Source organism: Condylostylus longicornis, unplaced genomic scaffold (assembly GCF_029603195.1).
Source record: "Condylostylus longicornis isolate FDR11 unplaced genomic scaffold, ASM2960319v2 ptg000135l, whole genome shotgun sequence".
NCBI lineage: Eukaryota > Metazoa > Arthropoda > Insecta > Diptera > Dolichopodidae > Condylostylus > Condylostylus longicornis.
In genome coordinates, this window is record NW_026578103.1 from 17,601,217 (window position 1) to 17,624,005 (window position 22,789).

Consider the following 22,789-nt stretch of genomic DNA (forward strand, 5'->3'; position numbering starts at 1 on the left):
CTTAAATTTTTAAATAATAAAAAAAAATTCCATTACAGTCGAACCAATATTTCCATAATAATTAAAGAGTAATGACCTTTTGATTTTTAAAATATTTAAAATAATTCTCCATTTTTTTCTTATATTTCGGAACGAATCACTTAATATTATGATTCTGATAAAAAAATTTATAAAAAAAATTTCCTTAATCGTTTCAAAATTAAAATATTACACAAAATAATTTTAATAAGATTATATTTCGCCTATTTTCAGAAAGTCACGTTTCGGTGTTTAATGCATACTGATTTCATATATTCTATTAATTTATAATTTTACAGATAATATTATATATGTTATGGTACATACATTTTGTTTCAGTATATTAACCTTTTTATACCCTGCACGTTCGTGAAGGGTATACTAACTTTGATATTTAATTTGTAACCACTTGATGGAGTCATGTGCAGTATGGAGATGTATATAGATATATTCTTGCTCAGCGTATATTGCAATGTGTATTGTCTAGATTAGTAAAAGTATTCCAGAAGATTATGAAAATGCGTTTTGAAGATCTCTTTACAATTTTAAGGACACTAATAAGCTTTAAGTTAACATACCCAATTATAGGTCAGATATATTCCTGAAGTTCTGGTGGAATTGCTTAACAGGTTCGGGTACCTGCCATACAACTCAAAAAGCTAATTCTAAATTTTTTAAAAAATTATAAAGTCAAATACATGAAACTCGTGCTTCCATGAAGCTTTAATAGAATTGTTTCACAAGTTCAAGTAATTGGCATAAAATAATGAAAGGTGCAGGGTATAATACAATCGGTTTATACCGGCTGAAATCAGTATACATATATATATATATATATATATATATATATATATATATATATATATATATATATATATATATATATATATATTGCATAAGTATAAGGAAGCTCAATAAATTGTAATTTTATTGTACATGCATTTCATACACAAAAAATACGCAACAAATACTCTGTGTTTTTGTATTAGTAAGCTAAAAGTTAATACAGTTTTAGAATAATATAAGTACAACCCGAGCTTATTCGTTTTTACATTGTAAAAGAATTTCATTATCTTTTCTTATAAGTGTTATATTATATTCTGTATTAATATATTGTATTAACATCACACTGTATAATATTCTGTAAAATATTTTAATCTATTTTAAATTATACATTTTTCTTTTACGTAAATTTTTTAAACAGTATGTAAATATATACATACATACATCGATATTAAATTTGAAATAAGTAAATAATTTGTAAAATTATGCTTTACATGATGTTCAATATTTTGTTTTTAACAAATTATCAAACGTATACAGTTCATAATTTAAATTCGGGAATTCCCCTTTTTTAAAATGATTCAAATCAAATAGAGCAATACAAAATTGCAAAATTTTATGATTATTTTACTTTAGAAAAAAATAATGAAATTGATTATAGTAATTTGTTTTTCAAAAAGGGCAAATAGGGCAAATAGAAGATCGAAAGTAGAATTCTTATAACTTATTCGAAGAAAAATTATAATAGTGCTATTTACTGACTGCATTGCACACAATAAGGGAAATTATGTGATGGCAACAAATTTTGCATATCGAGTTTTCGGTGCGAAAGCACTTCTCCATGGTACAAAAGCATAAATAAACTATTTTTAGAGAGGTGTCGGTCTGTCTATCAGTGCGTGCACGCGTGTATTTCAAGTTTGACTGAACCAGTTTTTATGAAATTTTATATGTGAGTTTGTTTTGGCTATGTTACGGATTGATTAACCTTTGGAATTGGGAACTGGACTCTTTTGCGGACCGATTTTACTTTCTTGCCCATATAAAGAGAAATATTGAACCAATTTCCTTAAAATTTTAATTTTAAATTTAGAGTGTTAAAACAATAAACATATAAATTTTTTGAAATTATCAGGGTTTGGAAACCGAACTGCGAACCGATTTGACATTTTTTACCATATCAACGAAACGGATTGATGGAATTTCTTGAAATTTGATATTTGAGCTCTGGTTGTTTCCGAAACTTACTGGCAAGGGAATTCTTTTTTTCAGGAAGAGCCAAATTTATATTTTCAAAGGTATGTTAACTATAAGCTCACTAAAGTCCTAAAAATTGTAAAATCGTACACTTTTCAAAATTTATATAAATACAGAAAGCTAAAGGTAAATGTCATGCCATTAAAAAATATAACTATTTTTCTTAGCACACACTATTAAACATTGCAAAGAAAGCATACATTGATCATCCTAAAAGTATGCAATCATGTATGAATGAGTACACAGATTGTTTTCAAAAGCAGAATTTTCACTTGTTGAAGGGAGAAGTGCTACATTACAAAACATTGGTTTTGCACAACTTTATTTAAATGGCTATCCGGTTACCAAGCACGATTACTGGTTCTTTAAATTTTTGACAGTTTGTAATTTTTTTAAATAATAAAAATTACTTTTATATTTGTTGCAAATAATCTTTTCAAAAAATTTTAAAATTAAAATTAGAAAATTGTATTTTAAATTGATAACTATTTTAAAAGCTAGAATCAATATTTCAAATTATGTGATTACAAAAGGTCAGCACAAGTTACAAAGCAAATTGTTAGAACACAAAATGTTAATGAAAATGTTTTATATATTACATACATATATATTTATTATATGTGTGCGAACGTGAATATTTTAGTATTAAAATTTAGAATGAAAAAATTGTAAAGTAAAGTATCTAATATATTTAAGATACAGTAGAACTTCCATAAGGTGACCATTTAAGGACGAAAGAAAAATGGTAACCATATGAAGTTGGCCAACATGTAAAATGAAATTTTCTGCAAAATATCCTTAAAATATTTCTGCAAAAAATTTTGTTTTTGTATCTATGTGTTTATGTCTATGTGTGAAATATTTAAAGACAAATTATTCATATTAAATATGTTATCAAATATTAAAAGAATCACATTTAAATTGTTAATAAAAAGGATCCTTAAGGAAAATAACATTTATTTGACAATAATCTTAATAGTAATTTGCTCAAATAAAATCATTACACATATTTGTTGTTAAGTAAGATTAGTACGTGTTTGTAACATACTGATTAGGTGCAGTTGAAACATTAAACATTTCTCATTCATTTTCTTCGATTATGAATTTTTAACAAATTTCTTAAATTTAATTAGATTAGATTGAATTTCTGTTTTGTTAAATAAATTCGAAGAATATTCGTACATTCAAATACAATATTCATCAAATCGCGTACTATGTCGCGTAATAATGTCAAAGCTTGCCTTACCCAATATTTCAAATATCCCCAATATTTCAATATATCCCTTACCCAATATTTCAATATATGGTAATGTGTTCAACTATTCTACCATACATGTATGCATGTGTCTATAGTCACGTATAAATCGAAAATATTTTTTAATATTTAACATTTAAAAGCGCAGCGCGTTTAAGTTGAAAGATTATAATAAAATTGTAATTAAGATTAAAAAATGCAAAATATTATTTTAATAATTATTTCATATATGACAAAATTATACAATGTATTTAATGTTCGTGCTTAAATTGCAAAAATCAAAATCTCTATATAAGTCCTAGTATATGTAATAAATTCTTTAGTTTTGATACAACCATCGTTTGAGCAGTTTTGCATATAGTAAAACGGAAGCTGTGTGCTTTTCGTTGCTAAAGCTGCTATTTTTTTTTCTGATAGTGCACCTAGAATTAGATATCGATTTGTGGAATATTAATAATAATAATAATATAATTAACTAACAGTGCAAATATATTTTAAATCGTTATACATTAAAGTACTTCTGATTTGTTTAAAAAAACCTACTATAAAGATTGAATCCGCACAAAACTAATAAATTACATAATTTTAAAATCCTTAAGGTATTTATTGATATTTCGTAAATTTTTTTTAATAATATTTTTTGCTTATAAACTGTGTGCATCATAATTATTGAATTATTGTGTTTTAAAATTTTTGTTAAAACTCTTTTGCGGTTTCCATTTGATTTTAGTGTTAATTATTTTAGATATTGTTTCTATTTTTATTTTTCCAAATATGCTGAAAAAATTAAACGGAAACCATTAATATTAAAAAAACATATTTGAAATTTTGCTTGACTTTTTAAAACAAAATGCTCGCAAAATTATTCAGAATTTCTAAATTAAATCGCAGCTTTAAAATCTAATTACCATGAAATTATTTTAAATATTTAGAAAAGTATCTAATAATAATTAATGCCAAAATGCAGTTCGACTAAAAATAATTTCTTAAATGTTTTGTATAAAAAATAAAATAAAATTTAAAAATTATTAAAATAAAAATTATATTTGGAATTTTCTTAGTTAAAATGGTGAATATATTAAAAAATTTAATAACAATATTGATATTTGGGGTCTTTACAATTGACGGGTTAATCTATGATTCGCTAAAATCTAAATGGGATCCATACGATGTAATTAAAATTTCGAAATTTCAAGAACCGATTTGCTATCAAACACAAAAAATATCTCAAAATTATTATGGGATGTTAAAAGTTAAAGAAAGTCTGCATTTGGAAGCTGAAGATTTGCTGCACTGTGAGGTTACAAACCCTCACTTGAACATAAGAAAACCCAGAATGGGTAAGTAGTTTTTTTTTTCTTTTTGTTAAAAACTTGTAAATTTAAAATTATTTCATGATTAAAATCAGAATTTTAATTTTAGTTTGTAATTTTATAAATTATTGAAACCTTTTAATTAAGAACGGTGTTATACTCGTATAGCACATTCTATAGATGAAAATCTGAATACTTCTAATAAAAAAAATTCTTCTTGGAAATTATTACACAATATTTTCCTCCTTTTAGGTCAAACATTCTATTGCTCTGTAAATGTTGTCTTATATGATAACTTCGGTATAACTCCAGCGGTTTTCATTATTATGTTTGTAATATATTTTTTAAAACAGCAAATAATTCAAATAGAATAACATGTTTTCAGTTTTATATTACAGTTTTTGAAAAAAAACCTTTTAATGTTGTAATTTTCTATCCGAATTTTTAAAGCGAAATGTTTTATTTCTAATAGTAATGATTCACTCCTAAAACTAACACTTTTAGGTGTGAATATTTTTAATCGAGTTTTATTTAATTCAAAATTCTTGTTGTTGAAATTAATTTTTTTTGACACACTTCCAATAAACTATAGTACTAGTCAGTTCAATTTTCACTAGTACACTTGAATTATATTATACAGTAAATAATTTATGCTAACTTTCAAGATGAGAATAATAATTAGCGAATGTTTCATTAATGTTTCAACTAAACTATCGAAATGAATCGCTATGTAGCTTGGTTGTGGAATTTGAAAGCTGTTTTTTGTCTGGATAAAATTTATATAGAAAAAAATGGCATTGTTAAGATTTTGTGGGACTATAGCTTTTGGAGGGTAAAGGTTAAAATTTTCCTCTAGAGAAATAAGTTTCAGTGATAAGAGTGAAACTAAATAGCATATTTACTACTCAATTTTTTTTTGGAAATATTGTAGAAATTTAGTACATTTTTTATGTTCTGGATTTAACGTTTTCTTCTGAGTTATTTATATTTTATATGAGTCAAAAACATTATATTTTTTGAATAAACGAGTCTAATATTGTTATTATTTTTATTATCAGTTATTCACACAATGGGATCAACAAGTGACCCGTCGTCTGTTACGAAATTTTCCAAACCCACCGATAAGGATTGCTTTTCTTTTTCAGTAAAAACAAGCGGTGTTGCATATATTTATTTATATACCGACCTGAGTATCTTTACTTATAAAACAGTTACTTTAGGTATTAAAAATAATACCAAATCGCTCTTAAGCGATAATCATCGAACATGTACCGCTTGCCAGCCAGTTTCAACTATGGGAATCTTAGATCCTCTGGAATTTAGAGGATTTTGGATTTCGTGGGACGACGATCAAATAAAGGTCGGTAAGGAAGGAGAGAATGATACGATAATAGAAAATAGTTTTTATGGTGGTATCGGAAAAATCCGGTACATTGGAATAGCAACTCCAGGGAGTTTGGGTCATAGCACTTGGAAAATAGAAGGTAAGATTTTTCGTAAGAGATCTTTTTCAAATAATGTTTACGAAAATTTTTTTTCGATTGATATCGTGATATTTTAATGAATTCACTATATAAAACCAATATAATCGAAACTAGAATTAGTTTAGTACATATACATACATATTTAATTTAATATACTTTGCAAGAGTTATTATTATTTTTGTGCTATTTATAATGTTCCGAAAATAAATTCAAGTTACAATCAAAATGATTGCTAAATTCAAATACATAATTATTTAAGCAAATAAAAATTAAATCACTACATTTTACTTTCAAGAACCATCATGTCCGGAAATAATAAATGCACCAGATAAAGAACGAACGGTGTTAACAAGCTGTCATAAAATATTTGACAAAAATGCACTAAGTTTAACTAAATATTCTGATGAACTTAAATTATTAAAACAAATTCAAGCCTTAGAGGCAGAATTTATGGTAGAAAAAGTAGAAAATAAATTGAATTTAAGTAAAATTTATGATTATTATTATAATAATCTAGATGACTTTTATTTCAAAAATTATATTAAACTAATAAAATATTGTAAAAAAAAATGCAATGAGGAAGTGTTGCAAATAACTGGCAAAACAATTGAAAATTTAAGAACGGTACTAAAAGAAAAAATAGAGGAATTAGCTGCAATTCCACAATGTTCTGAAAATGGTCATTTTGATGATTTATCAAACGAATGTGTTTGTAATGATCGTTATGCTGGTGATGGTATTCATTGCGGATCAGATCAAGATCAAGATGGCTTTCCCGATGAAAGTATTTTAGATTGTATTGATAATCCAAATTGTGTGAAGGTAAGATATTTTAAATAAATGAAGAATTTTTGTTCAAGAACTTTTTACATATAAATTGATATAGAATATGTACAGGTAATATGGATCAAGTAGGTAATTCGCAAGTCTCGTTTCATCAAAAATTTCTCGTTGAATAAAATTTATAATAACTAATGAATTAAAGCGAATCGCATTCAATCACATTAAATTTTGATTCAACTTGGAAATTTATGTACGATTTGTTTTTTTTTTTTTTTAATTTTGCTCACTACTTTTTACAAGCACGATAAAATTTTCGATTGGTCTGAATTTATTATCCTAGAAAGTTGTTTTTATAGCTAATTACTAAAATTTCTTATTCAAATTGTGCAAATTCAAACGGCAGTAATAGAAATAAGAATTGGTATGAATATCACAGAGATGAAACAAATTACTCAACAATTCTTGATATTTTAGCGAAAGAAAAAGACTACGTCATATTACCTGCATTTAACCCAACTGTATATAACTGTAATTTCTACCAATTCAATTAATATTTTTAAAAAATTAAATTTAATTAAAAAAGAAGTAAATTACATTTTTTTTATAAAAAAAAACTTAAGATTTTACATAAGATGAAACAAAAATTTCGTTTTTAGATTTTAACTTATAAGCATATTACAATCAATTGAAACGGTATAATAAAAAATTTTTTTTGTTACCTATAGGATAATTGCCCTTATAATTTTAATCCCAATCAATATGATGAAAATTATAATGGAATTGGAGATATATGTGAATTTGATTTCGTACCTAAAAGTTTAACATATTCGGATAAAAGTCAAAATGATTTAAATAATGAACAAGAAATGCATTGTGCAGATTTGGCCAATATGATTGAAGCAACAGGAAAAAATTGTGTTTTTGAAATTGATTTTAAAATATCGGAAGATTATAAAGAAGATTATGTGCTTTTAATGTTTTCCCAACAAAAATCACAAAAATCATTCATACTTTCTTGGGGTGACTACTATTTCAAAAGATTCCAATTAGATAAATATGATAATGAGAATGTGTCAAATGTCAGCTATGATGATTTAAAAAATACAGAAAATTTAAGGCCAAGCTCAAATCGTTATAGTTTTGAAATAGGAAAAAATTATCGTATTGTATTATTTTATTCGTATAACAAATTACAAATAAGGTATACTTTTAATTATTCAGTCAATTAAATTTTTTTCAAAGTGTTAATTACAATTAAGATAATATTAAATATTTTAATTTTAGAATTCTAGATGCGAATGGTACAATTTTGGAAACAACCGATATGAATATCGTGGAAATTGATAATAATGAACCTATTGAAAAAATTTGTTCTATATCGGGCAAAGTAGATTGGCGAAATGCGAATCATCGATGCTATTGAGATATGCAATGAGCTTAAAAATTATATGGAATTGAATATTTTTACAATTTTTCTTACAATTTACTGTTGTGTGTTTTGAAATTTGTAATAAAATATTTTTTGATTTTTTGAAAATTTTAAGCTTTCATTTAATTGTAGATATGTGAATTTTGTAATGAATAATTTTACTCCCAGTAATTTCTTTATTAGGAAATTATTAATTAAGGCAAACAATTTGATTTTTCAAGATGGGAATGCAAATTATTTTGATAAAAATTTTATATTTTCAATTTTTCTCTCACTAAGTCACAATTTAACTCTAAAATTTTTTTAAATTCTAAATCTATTTATAGATTAGAATTATGGTGTTCACCTTCAAAATATTGAAGTAAAGAAAACGTTCAGCATAGTTCAAATATGTAGCGGAATATATTACAAAAATCATAAAATTAATGTTGAAACTTTTATTTTATTAATGTTAAATGTAAAATTCAAGAAGAATTTTTAATAACACAATCGATTATTGTACGTTAGCAAAATGAAAAAAAAAAATTTAAATGATATTTCTTAAGCATTTTTGTCATTTTTATGTTAAGTCATACCGAAAAGTTTTGTAAGAAAAATGTAAACTCAAAAAATGTTATACTTATAGTCTGTGTATAACCATGTAATATGTACATATATGATGTATTATGTAAATATTTCTGTAAAACATTCGTGAAAAATTAACATGTATTTAGGTTTGCACAAACATATTAATATTTTTTACTGAAATGTTTGTAGAAATTTCTTGCAAATCATACTTATTGCAAAAAAATCTGATGCGGTCAGCACATAACCGACCATTGTATTTTCTAGGTTAGTGAAAATGTTACAGAAGGTTATATGAAAATGCCAATTTTGAACAATTTTAAGGAAATTAGTTATTTTTTGGTTAACATACTTAGAAATGTGTAAATTTAGCTCGGAGTAGAATTACAAAGAAATTTTAAAGAAATTCCAGAAAATATCAAATTTCATGTAGGTAGAAAATGTAAGAACGGCTCCACAGTTCAGTTTCCAATCCTTGATCTTTCCAAAAAAATTATGGGTTAATTGTTTAAAAAACTCAAAATTAAATATTAAATTTCAAGGAAATTGGTTAATTATTTCACTTTATGTATGCAAAAATGTAAAATTTATAAAAAGGTTAAGTTCGCAAGGTCTGACGTATCCCAAAAGTAAATCGATCCGTGCCATAGCAAAAATAATCTCATATAAAAAAATTTGTACACACTATGACAGACCCTTCTAAAAATAGTTTACTTATGCTTCCAAATTATGTAGAAGTGCGTTCCCACCGAAAAGTCGACATCCGAATTTTGGTTCCATCACATAACCCGATGAAAAGTGGTGATAAAAAAAAAGTCGATAAATTTTCTAATAATTTATTTTTTTTCCAGTGCTGAAGATATTATATGTATTGCTTTTAAAAAATATATTATCAATATAATCAAACCAGCCAATTTTCCAAATCTGGTGTAGTTGAAACACAAAAATGATATTCTTGTCTACTAGTAAAGCAATAAAATATTTTAAAACGTTAAAATTCGAAATGCAATTTACGATTAAGTATAAATCATTAATGAGAAATAAATGTCATTGTTCAATTACTTTGAGTTGCTGAACATAATCTAGGTCAAATTTATAATTTTATAAATCAGTAAATAATTGAATTTATGAAAATTTTTTTAATTTATTTAAATTTTAGATACTTTACATCAGCCTCATTAATAAACGACATATTTGAAAAATTAATTTGAAAATATTCAAATCGGAATCGATCTGAAATGTGCCTTTTGTTATAACTAGAGCTATAACATATGTTTTTCAAATAAATTAGAAAATAAATTCTTGTTATATATCATGTGTATAATCTATTATACGAGTATAAATGAGAAAATTTCTACTTATTTATCAGTAAGGCTTACTTCTTTATTATTAAATAAGTTTTTACAATTAATTTGCCTATAGCAGAATGGACAGACACAGCTTTATGGTAATGAGCTTACTCTCTTATTTTAATAAATTTATTGGCAGAATTTTTGTTTGCAATGTGTTAGAAATTTAAGAAAAGTTTAAACCCTTTTCCTTATATTTTTTTTTCTTTACTTTTAATATTTTGTCTAGTCACAATATTCATTGTAATATGTTCAAAGAATTTTAGTGTAACTTGTGAAAAAAAAATCTTAATGACTTTGAAATATTTATCTAATCTTCTTGCAAATATGCAAAACAAAAAATCAAGAAAAAAAAAAAAGAAAATTTGAAAAAAATTTTTTACAATCTTTAATATCGGAAAAATAAAAAATTTTTGGTATATCATCGTTATTATTTACCTGAGACTCTTTTAATCCTTTAGTCCTTTAACAAAATAATTTTCATGTTATGCATAAGATTTTTCATATTAAATTCATGAATTTTTTAACTTATTAAATAAATTATTGCGAGTTTTTTGATAAGATTGATTCACAAATTTTATGAACTCCAATTGATATAACAGTAAAAATTTTATCGTATATAAGAGTTACAATATAAACATGCTAAAAATTATTGGACTGCCACAGCAATTATATTATTATGAGATTAATGTTAAAAGCTAGCTGTATGAGTTTAATATAGTTTTACAGTTGTAAACTTCAATTTAATGTTAAAATAAATTCTAATTATATTGGACCTGTTGTTTTTGTTTTTCTGTTCTCATTATTAAAATATGAAACACATGTTTTTGGACAGTGTATATGGTAATTTCATTCATAATTGTATTCAAAGTGAGCAGAAAGGAAATAAAAATGTAAACAATTTGCAGGAAATTATATGTGTATATATGTATATTAAATATATGAAAGCTTTTCTGTAATAACGCATGCGTGCAAAAAAATAATAATTTCTGTATTAATTTATCGTCGTACATACTTATATATACAATCCATTTAGAATGATAAAAAGAAAATCTATATTAACATTTCCTTTGAGGCATAACATAAATTCTATTAGTGCTATCAAGTTAATGCAACAAGGAAGATGTTTAAAAAATTTTTTTGTACTGCTGAAAATTTTGGAAAAATTCAAAATCGTATAGCTACTTTTGTCAAATCTCTTAAAAACTACCTTTCTTATATGCGTATACAAATGTAACTACATTACACATTTCTTCTGGTATATCAATTTAAAAAAAAAACTTTTGTATTTGATTTTAAGTAACAATATTTAAGTTTATAATCTTAAAAATAAAATAATCCTAAATGTTGAATAATAACTCTTCTACTTGTCGTTCTAAGCATCCAATATATTAAATTTCTTAAAAAAGTTTTTAAAATATTCGGTTATTTTAATATTTTTCTCAAATCTTTAACACAACAAAACCGTCATTACCCAAACTGAATCAATATTACTGTCAAATCCTTAAGATTTGCGATTATGAACAGTTTATATCGAATTCATTTAAGTAATAATGAAACTCTAAATAATATCACATTTCAACTGAGTCTTTAGTAAATTTTAATTAAAATATTATAAAGGCAATTGAAGTGAAGCTTTAGCTGACATAATTGTAATAATAAAATGGTAAGTACATAAATGAGTTTAAATGTTTCCATAACTTCATAAATTCCGCGGATCATGTTTTTTCTAATTCTGATGTTTTACTTACATAATATATTTATATTTTGTTCCTAAATTTTAGGTAAAGGAAAAGATGAATTTATTTAGCACAATTCACTAGATTATTATGTATATTATATTCTTGATGGTAAATTAAAGTACTTTCATTTAAAAAATATTGAATAGAAATCTAGATTGAAATGAAAATTTTAACAACTTTTTAATATCATAACTTTGATAAAATGCTTTGCTCTATGTATGCCGGTAATTCGTGGTTCTAATAAAGAAAACTTAATTTTTTAATTATTATAAAACATCTGGTAACAAAACTGAGCTTTAAGTATTTTTACAATTGTTTTTATATCTAATAAAAGCAACAGGATTTTTCTTTCATATGAAATTTAAAAATAATATTGCAAATATGTAGTCAGTGTTAACAAAAGCCAATAAAAATCTTTCAATTTTATTTGCTTTGCAACAAAGATTTCTCTAATACAATATTGAGTACCTAAATACTTTTATAAATAAACTGTATTTTTATATTTTATGTGCATATTTTCTACAACATATTAAAAAAATAAAGTATATACAGATGAGGACATTAAAAGCGCGGCATTGAAAATAAGAAAAATATTACGATATTAAATTTTGCGATTTGTGACAATAAAAGCAATAATATCATGGAATATACTTTCTATTTTTTTAAGTACAACCTTTTACGAAATAATTTGTACAAAATATGTTGTAAAATATTTTACAGTCATTTAAACTGAAAGAGATTTTACAGTCAGTTAAATTACTATTGCAAGTTTAATTAAATTTAAGTTTTATAAAAATATTATAGGTAAGCGAAGAGTAACAAATTGTTAAGATAAAAAATTATTTCAACTTAAATAGAAGTAGAAGTTTAGGTTGTACAAGATAGGCTCTTTGAAAACTTCATCATAATGCTACAGTAATGTTTTATATAAAATCTTTTAATTGTCGTAAACTGAAAATGATTTTCATTAAACAGACATATTTTGTATATTTTTTTCAATAAAAAATGTTTATAACTTTCAAACTTTTAAATCTGATTTCTTTGATTTATACCTTGATGTGCTTCACAGCTTTCGCTGAAATTCTAACTAATTTTTGAAAAAAATCTTTCAAAATATTTAATAAATATGAAAAACCCGAATAAAATGGTGAATATATTTTTGATAAACAAATTATGATATGTTTGTCTCTTAATTAAATTATTGCTTTTTGATAAGTTTCATGACAACTGATTATACAATTGAAAGTAAGGACTTTTTAGGCAAGTTTTCTTTTTCAAAAGTCGAAATTTGCAAATTCATACTACAAGGGCCACTAATCAAAACACATATATACTTTTATAATATTAATATGTCAAAACGTATACAGTCATTTCTAAAATTATTAGTGTGCTGGCAAATTTTTATATATTGTGTATTACTTTCTGTAATAATCAGCTGTAATTTTGTTAAAATTAAATTAATACAAAAACCAAAATTGTACATAATTCATTTGTAATAATTAATTTATAAATAAAGATTGAAATTCCCAAAAATATTTGTGCTGGTGTTTTATGCGAAAAATATAATTGGAGCTTATATTAATATAAACTTCAATTTTACGAGATTTCAGGAGGTTATATATTTTACTAGATATTTATTTTATTTTTATTTGAGATTATTATAAATGAATTACCTATTTCCCTGTTTTTGCTACAAATTTTGTTTTTCTTTTAATATGTATATTTGGAAAATATGCGTAATTAATTTTTGGAATGACTGTATATTCTAATTGAATAAAATATTTTTATTTATACTATTCACGTATATGTTTATGTGTTTTAGAAAATTCTGCAAAAAAAAAAATCAAAATAAAAGTAAATAATAATTTAAATCATATGTTTTTGTGCAGATAAAAATTTATTTTACTTTAAAAACTAAAACAGATTTATTTTACATACAATTGTTACAATATGCAACAAACACATACTCAAATGAACATTGTGTTATACAAATAAATATTCTTATGATTATGTTTGAATATATTAGTTCTGTAGATATAAAAAAAACAAAAACAGAAAAAAATAAAAATATTTTCTGTAAAATAAAAAAAAATTTCTTTCAATATTACTAATCTTTTCTTACAATCTCAGTTTATCTTGATACTTCAATTGAAATTGATGTGATTATTATTATTCACCGTTATTTATAATGTCAACATAAATATCATATATAAGTATGTGTAAATATATTATATATTATAAGTTGAACAATAATATTTATAAAAAAATTATTAAAAAGAAATTATTATAAAAATTATTTATAAAATTATATTAGAAAAAATAAATAACAATTTTAAAGCTTATTATAAAAAAAATCTTAAAATTTTATTTAAAATAAAATAATAATTATTTTAAATATAAAATATTTACATAATAGTTTATTAAATTTAATTAATAAAATAATTTAAAAATTAATTATATAAAATTAAATTAATATATGTAAGTATATAAACTGTAGAAATGTTAGTGAAAAATTAAAGTAAAAGTGAACGATTACATTTTTTTTAATTTAATTATTTGTGAATAATATCAAATATTTTGAAAATAACGGTAAAACAAATTGTACTAAAAATTCTCTTTTATAACAAAATGCTAAGGACAAAATTTAGAAATTAAAATATGACATGTATAAAAAATAACATTAACGGTATAGAAAAAAAAACCATTGAAAATTTTCGTATTTTTCCTCATAAAACTTTTAAACTGTTACCTACCAAAAAGAATACTGTAGAAAGTTAAGAAATGAAAAAATAATAATATTTTTGTTATAAGAGAAAAGTGCGTGTTTGCATGTATTTATGTAGGTATATATACATCTACACATATTTATATATGTACATAGGTATATAAGTATTTAATAACAAATATAACATTCCGTTTGTGTTTATAAGAAATTTATAGTTTTGTTTTTTTTTTTTTTATATTTCCTTCCATTTTTTTTCTTTATTTGTTAAATTAAGTATCCCAATGGTAACACTCGCACTGTCACCTTTCAATAATATAACCGAAAAAGAAAAAAAGATGAAAAATCAGAAGACGGGAAAAAAAGGCAACTTGAATATAAAATTTTATTATTATTTCACATTTTTCTTAAAAACTTTTTACTTACACTTTCATATTTACATTACATATTTTTTATACCTATGTATTTACTTTCGGTTACGTCTACAGGATATATACATACCTATAGATACACGTGCGCTACTATAATTCAATCTCACTAAAATATTATTAAAATCAAATTTAGTTTATACTTTTCTAATATTCAAATTTTGATTATACCACCGAAAAATTCTTCGAAATTTTTGAGTTTTGATTAATCAAATTAAGTTTAATTTTAATTTCATAATTTTATAAAATTGAGAATATTTTATATTCATGCATAAAATATTAAAGTTGTTTTCGAAATTCCGGTACCTAAAATTATAAAATATTTGTAAATTTATTTTCCTTCTTTGAAATCTAAGTCGATGTCTAATGGTGTGTAAATAACATAAAAACTTTAGAAAAACAAAAAATATTACTCATCGATTGGTAAAATATTGCTGACATTTAGTAAGTATACGAGTATTTATATAGAAATTTAATTGATTTTGTTAATACAATTCAAATAAATATTATTGTTCGCAAAATAGCATATTTCCAAGTGAAATTACTATTTTCTTTGAAAATTATGGTCATTTTAACACGTTCCCTGTCCCAATACAAAAATGCAAAATTGATCGACAAGTCCAACAGGATTTTTTGAATAATTTGTTTTTTGTAGTCATAGGATAGCACGTCCAGGGCAGAAACTGTACAGTTCCGTTCCGTTCAGTCGAATAATTTGGCTCAGGAACGTATCAGTGCTTATCAAGCGCACGTTTTCTGAACCATATGTGCCTCAGAGAACAGGGAATGTGTTTTTTTGTTTTCAATTTTGTAGGAAATGTGCTGAAAATTACAAAATATTATGATTGTATTAACAAGATTTCGTAAAACAATAGCGTTTTAGAACAGTGTTTTTAAATTTCATTGTTGAACAGAAGAGCATAATATGTTTACTCTGAAAATTTTTAAACAATTTAAAGAAAACAAAATTTGCTGAACTGTATAGTTTTCAAATTTTGAATATTTTCGAATTTCAAGCAAATTATTTAATATATAAATTATATTTCTTATTAGCAAGCCCTTTTTTCGTTCAGTGTCAGTGTATATAAAAACAACAAATAAGAGGATAATTTCAAGATACGGACAAGCATTTGAATTGTGGAAACAAAAAATTTAAATCATAAAATTAAAAAAAATTAAAAAACGTTAAAAAATCATAAAATTAAAGTTGGCATATGAATCGGCCATAAATTTAACAAATTAATGCTTTTCAAAGAAAAAATTACGATTTATTCTACTGTTCAACAAATTTTTCAATAGGGGAATGAGTCGAATTTTGGTTAAGGGATTAGAGAAATTAGAAAAATAATTTCGAAAATGTGAACGTGGTTTAGACCGTTTTTCTTAAAAACTGGATATTTCTAATATTACGCGTTATTTGATTTTAACACTAAAACGTATTATGAAAATCAAATGGTCAAAATGTTAAATTTATAATTTTAATTGCATATTGTATTACAATCTTAGTCTAATAAACAAAAGTACTTAATTGTAAAACTACTTTATTTAATACTTAAGAAAACTGAATTTGAAATTCGATAGTTTTTTACGGAAATTGTTGAATGGATTTGTTCTGCGCTATAATTTCTTATGTTCATATACTATTCAGAAATGTAAATCTTTAGATTTCCAAATCATTGTGCATGAAAACGGACACGTAGGATTCTTAATTCGTTTTGCATCCTTACAGATAAAGATTTTCAATATGAATGTAGCTGCTTTCAACTAAGAATTTATTTTCAGTTTATTATTTTATAAAATTAGATTTTCATCAAAGTTGTAAATGTTTGTACATATATTTTATTATAAGTATATAGTAATGGTAACTCTATCGTTAATAGTTTAATGCTTCGCATAGCGTTACCTTATATAAATCTCATAGATCATAAATTTTATTGAAATTTACAATGATAAATGAATAATAATGTTAAATAAATTCTATACTTTTCGTCGCTAATATTTTTAGCATTTCTTATTATCTTATATGTAGTCTTTGAATTTTTTAATTGTTTTAAAATGTGATAAGCTTCTGTATGCCCTTACAATGTCATAACATTAAACTGTAAGGAGTGTAAGAAATAAATATATATAGAACACATATGTAAATATATAACATATGCATATAATCCAAAGTACTAAAACAAATATTTAAATATACTTTTACAAAAGTTCAAGTGTATAGAAAAGAAAATAACTTTCCCTTTACATACAACTTCCACTTCCTTTTTATATTCCTGCAATAATATATATAATATTGTATTAAATTCAATATATATATTATATGTAAGAGAAAAGAATAATACAAGTTGAACCTTCAATTCAACTATAAATAATATATAAACTGAACAAACAACAAGAGTAACAACAATAATAATAATGATAAATAAGTTTAAACGATTCATATTATTATATATATACAAAATGATTTTGGCGGGATTCATATTAAGCGATTACAAAAGTTTGTTTTTAGTCAAAGTTTAATAAATAAAAAAGAATGTATTTTGTATATCAAATTTAAGTATATTTATTATATAATATTACTTTTAATATATATATAAGCCTATATTTCCACTTTCATCTAATATATATAATATTTCAATACATATATGTACATGGTTAAATATTATATAAATAAAGAGAATATTAAAGTGCATTGAATTTTAAATTTCGTTTTTGCTATATAACATCGCGCTCATCATACGCACTTATTTTTGTATCTTTCTTACAAATATGAAAAAAAAAAATCAAAAAAAGGATATGTGAATATAATATAAAAATAAATAAGGAAAAAATATAGAATATGTACATATATATATATATATATATATATAAAAGAGAAAAAGGAAAAATTATTATTATTAATATGGAATATATCATAAATTAAATAAGGAAAGAATAAGAAATTTAAGAAAAAGAGGGAAAAAAAAAGAAACAGAACCCTAAATATGGTATATATACAAAAAGAGAGAAAATAAGAATGTAATATAAGATTATAATAATTCAGAATGAATGTAACAAAGAAATTTATTTATATATATTCATATATATATATATATACATAATGAATACATGATATATATTATATACTTACGTATTATTTATGTTAAGAACGTTAAACTTCTTAACTATTGTATTTATTGTGGTACCAAAAATCATTCTGATATCATCTTCTTTTTTTTTTTTTTGATAATCTTTATTCAAAAAAATCATCTTTGTGCTAAAAACCTTTATTCGGAAGAAATTAAAATGAATTATATGTCATATTATACTGTTATACAAACTTATACAAGTTAACAAGTTATAATATTCTTTATATTAACTGATTTATTAATATCCGTGACTATAAAAGTTAATGTACTCTTCATAAACTATATACAATTATTGTGTAGGTGTTATATTATAAAAATTTAAATCCTAATTCAAACCAATCATTATTGAAATATAACATTGCATACTTATAACAAATAAGGTATATTTATATTCCATGCAATTTTATAACACAATTCAATATTATACAATATAATCTCTATGTTTTTCAACTTTTCCTCTAATTAAATTTAATTTTTTAATGAATTTTTTTAAGTAAATTATAGAAAATTATAAATAAAATTTTTATTTTAAACAACCCCAATTAAAATATTTTTAATTTTAAATTTTAAATTAGTCTTTGAATGCTAAATTTTTGGAATTAAAATAAGGCATATGAAGTGAGGTTGGAATTATCAATTTAAAATTAATAAAAATTTACCACCATTCATGCATTATTTATTTTGATATTAATTTATAGTTTTGCAATATTATTAATGCAATTATTAATTTTTCTACTTGCCAGTAAAAAATATCTAACTCTAATTTGGTAATTCTTCTTAATATTATTAAAATTTTGAATGCTGTACAATAACATCGATTGGGTTAAGTTTTGATTATTAAGTTTTGATTGGGTTAAGTATTCCTTTTGAATTTGATGTTATATGTAAAAGTACCATAGTAAATTACCGTTCTGTTAGTAGAGCAAAAAATAATTATCTCTCGTGTAACGATTTTCAGTCCTTTGTTCCGTCGGTAGCTCTAAATTTAATTTAAACGACTTCAGTAAATATTAAAAAATATTTTTTAAAAGCGCATTTGAAAACCATATTTAATGGCTAATGCTATAAAATATGACCATTTTTCATAAGATCTACAAAGCACAGTACTGAAATTTTCGTAGACAAATAGTAACAGTAATAGAGTGAGTATTATTATAAGAAAAAGCTCCAAATTTTATTTTATAACATATTCAAATATAATTTTTTCAAATTTCGAATCCGAAATAAATAAGAGATTCTATACGAATTTTAATTGATTCCTTTCTCCATAATATCTTTTTCGGTTTAATGTTAATAATTAATTAATGTAACAACAATAACCGTATACATTTCGTTTTTTAAATTATAAACGTTTTTAATTTTTCCAGGAATTTATATGAGAAAATACAAAGAGTGGGTAAAAAAATTCAGTTATTATTTTGTCAACTCTATAATGAAAAATTGTAGTAATATTTTCATGTTAACGAAAAGGTGAAAAAAATGCAAAAAGAAAGATCAATATAAATATTTAAAACCTGTTTAATAAAAAAAATTTAATCTGCTATAAAGAAATTTTTACAAAAGGACGATATAAAGTCAAAAAGAAAAAAAAAAAAAAATAAATTAAACAAAAACTTCAAAAAACGTTAAAAATTAATTTTTAATCCTTTCTTTATAAAAATTAAGAAAATATCATAAAATTTATGAATTACTAAGAGTATATTTCACAATAACTCGTAATAGGGAGATAAATTATAATATACGAGTATGTATAATTTTAAATTATTCTTACATAATAATTAAAATAAACAATTTATAAATGATAATATCAATTATATTATAGTTAAGCGATGGGCATAAAATTGCAATTATTTGCAATGAATATTTAAAATATAATTAAGCTATTCGATATAAGGAAGCTAAAAATTTCATGTTAAGAAAAAATATGCCATAGCATACAACCAGATGGCTATAATATTTAAGTAGTTATGTTATTATTTCAAAATGTTCGAGTGACATACAATATAACATATTAAGCTATAACAGACAATATTGAAATATCAAAAACAATTGACTTCATGATAAATATTGTGTCTAATAACTTTATTAAAATATAACAAATTTTTTTATAATTTCTTACTTTTATTTAATAAAATATAATAATTATTGCTTAATTGCAGCTAGGTACATAAAATATAAAATATTTCAATAATTTTCAATTATATATATAGGTATATACAACAATTCATTTATTGATAGATTTTAAAAATATTTTATAAAAAATTATAATTGAAATATGCATGTAATTCTAAAAAGTTAAATTTTAGAAATAATAAAAAAAAAATTAAAATAATAATTAATTTCTATAATATTTTAAAATAATAAAATAAATTTTATTACAGTGTTTTTATTCTAAATTTCAATTAAAATATTATTCATAAATTTGTGTGTATTTGAAAGCGCCACAATTCAATATTAAATGACAATAATATTATTAAATAATAATTTGAATTCAAATAAAAAATCATAAACTTTAAAAATTTTCATACATCAGAAAAGTAAATAAATAAACAAACAAAAAAATGCAACAATTCATGTATTTTAAAAAACAAAATTCAAATTTATTTTATTATAAAATAAAATAATAAAATAACATTAAAATTATTATTCAAAAACTGTTACTGTTATTGTTAACAAACACAAAGAAACTAAACATAAATCATAATTGTTAAATATTCTATATGGCGCATATTGTAAAGGACCTGCATGCAAATAGCCATTATTAACGTTATTATTATAAGTTATGTGTTAAATATACCTACATTGAATTATAACGGTGTATTGAATTATTGGGTGACAAAGTTCAAATTTAGTATTTTTTAATATTTCATGTATAGTTTGTTTTAATTTTTGTTTTCATTTTTGTTTTGACTACCAAAAATTATTTATTGTTAAATTGTTTCACTACACACATATACACGTTATAATAGTATTTATTTAATATTTTGTATATTTGATTGTTTTCCTTTGTTTTCTCTTTGATTTTCTGATTCAATGTAGCATTTTCATTTTATTACTTTTTTTTTTTTTATTTTTATCTTTTATTAATTTGTATTTCTTTTTCGTTCTTTTTAAGTAAGCAAAAGTCAAAAATAAAAAAAAAGAGAATTTTTATGACATATAAAATATACAAAATAATAAAATAAAAGAGAAACATATAATAAGAATAACAAATAAAAAAAAAAAGAGAGAGAAAAACAAAAAAAATTAAACAAAGTACGAAAATATTCCGAAAATTTTTTCTGCCATTTATGATTTATAGATACAGTGGGAGAATAAATTGTCCATTATGGATTTGATAACCGCAAAAACAATTACTCGGATATTTTGGATTGCAATAAATCTGTCATGTAAGTATAATTGTTAACTATTTTCTTATAACATTCTTTTATTATTGATTTTTGGTTTTTCACAGCTATTCCATTTTGGTTTGTTCTTTAATATTTTTATTTTTTTTTTGTTTGTACAATATTATGTATTTATTATACCTATATGTATGCTTGTATTATGTAAATTTTTCATTTTTGTTATTTTAAGATAATATTTTTAATATATTTGATTATTATATTGTAACATTCTACATACATAGGTGAAGTTAATATTGAAATATTAAAGTCTTAATTTATAAGCTTACCAATTGAAAAAAAAATTGTATATGTATAAATATACCAAAAACTGCAACTTTGGATAAGTACTATCTTACATTTTTCCCTTGAACAAGTTAAATATTAAGAATAAAAATATGTACTTGTTTTTGAAAAAAACAAAACTAGTAGATTGTGTTAATTTCTTTTATTAAAATACTGAAATACTTCAAATCATTGCATATATTTAGGATGAGAGAAAAGATTTAAAAAAAGATTAACATAGAGGAGAATTTGAGATTAAAGTAGGAGAAATTATTAGAATTAAGAGATTAAAGTAGGAGAATTTTTTATAATTTTGATGGTATAGAATTTACCGTTAAATTTACGCATTTACAGAAATTTGAAAAATCTTAGTTTCGGAAATATAATGTGAATATTATACGGATTTCGAAACACGATAACTTTGGTCCGCAAGTGAGGGGCGTGAGGGTGGAAAAAAATTTTCTTTTAATGAAATAATAAATTTAATATTATGTAGAAACCGATAAAATTTCAGACTTCTACAACTAAACTTCTTGACTTCTACAACTAATTTCAGACTTCTACAACTAAACTGAAAATTTGAAAAAAATTTTTAAATTAATCGGAATTTTACAAATCTTTATGGTTTCGGTACAATAAATAGTCAGAAATTATTCTATGATTTAATGGAACTATGGAAATATAATAGAGAGGGCGAATGGGTTAAAATGTTCTTCTGTTAAATTTAAAGAAGCTTATTTTCGGTTTTTAAAAAAATTAATAAACGTGTCCTTTTCAATATAAAAAGTATAATACGAGTAATTTTCTCTGTGTCCTATGACAATTAATTTGAATATGATTTTTAAATTTTTCGTTAATTCGAACAC

At 22.8% G+C, this 22,789-nt stretch overlaps 2 protein-coding genes across 2 annotated transcripts in view; both read left to right on the forward strand.

The window, feature by feature from the left end:
* Positions 1-3,648: 3,648 nt before the first annotated feature.
* On the forward strand, positions 3,649-8,430 carry LOC129615381 (uncharacterized). The gene is made up of 6 exons (XM_055530550.1): positions 3,649-3,912; positions 4,375-4,653; positions 5,685-6,110; positions 6,406-6,932; positions 7,619-8,094; positions 8,178-8,430. The coding sequence occupies exons 2-6, from the start codon at positions 4,380-4,382 to the stop codon at positions 8,314-8,316; spliced, it is 1,842 nt and encodes a 613-aa protein (XP_055386525.1). The 5' UTR covers positions 3,649-3,912; positions 4,375-4,379; the 3' UTR covers positions 8,317-8,430.
* Positions 8,431-20,809: 12,379 nt separating this feature from the next.
* Positions 20,810-22,789, forward strand: part of LOC129615249 (probable serine/threonine-protein kinase DDB_G0282963) — a 101,173-nt gene continuing 99,193 nt past the window's right edge. Inside the window, exons 1-2 of the mRNA XM_055530371.1 lie at positions 20,810-21,087; positions 21,371-21,644. Coding sequence (XP_055386346.1) covers positions 21,584-21,644 — 61 coding nt within the window. The 5' untranslated portion in view covers positions 20,810-21,087; positions 21,371-21,583. The remainder of the gene's footprint in view (positions 21,088-21,370; positions 21,645-22,789) is intronic.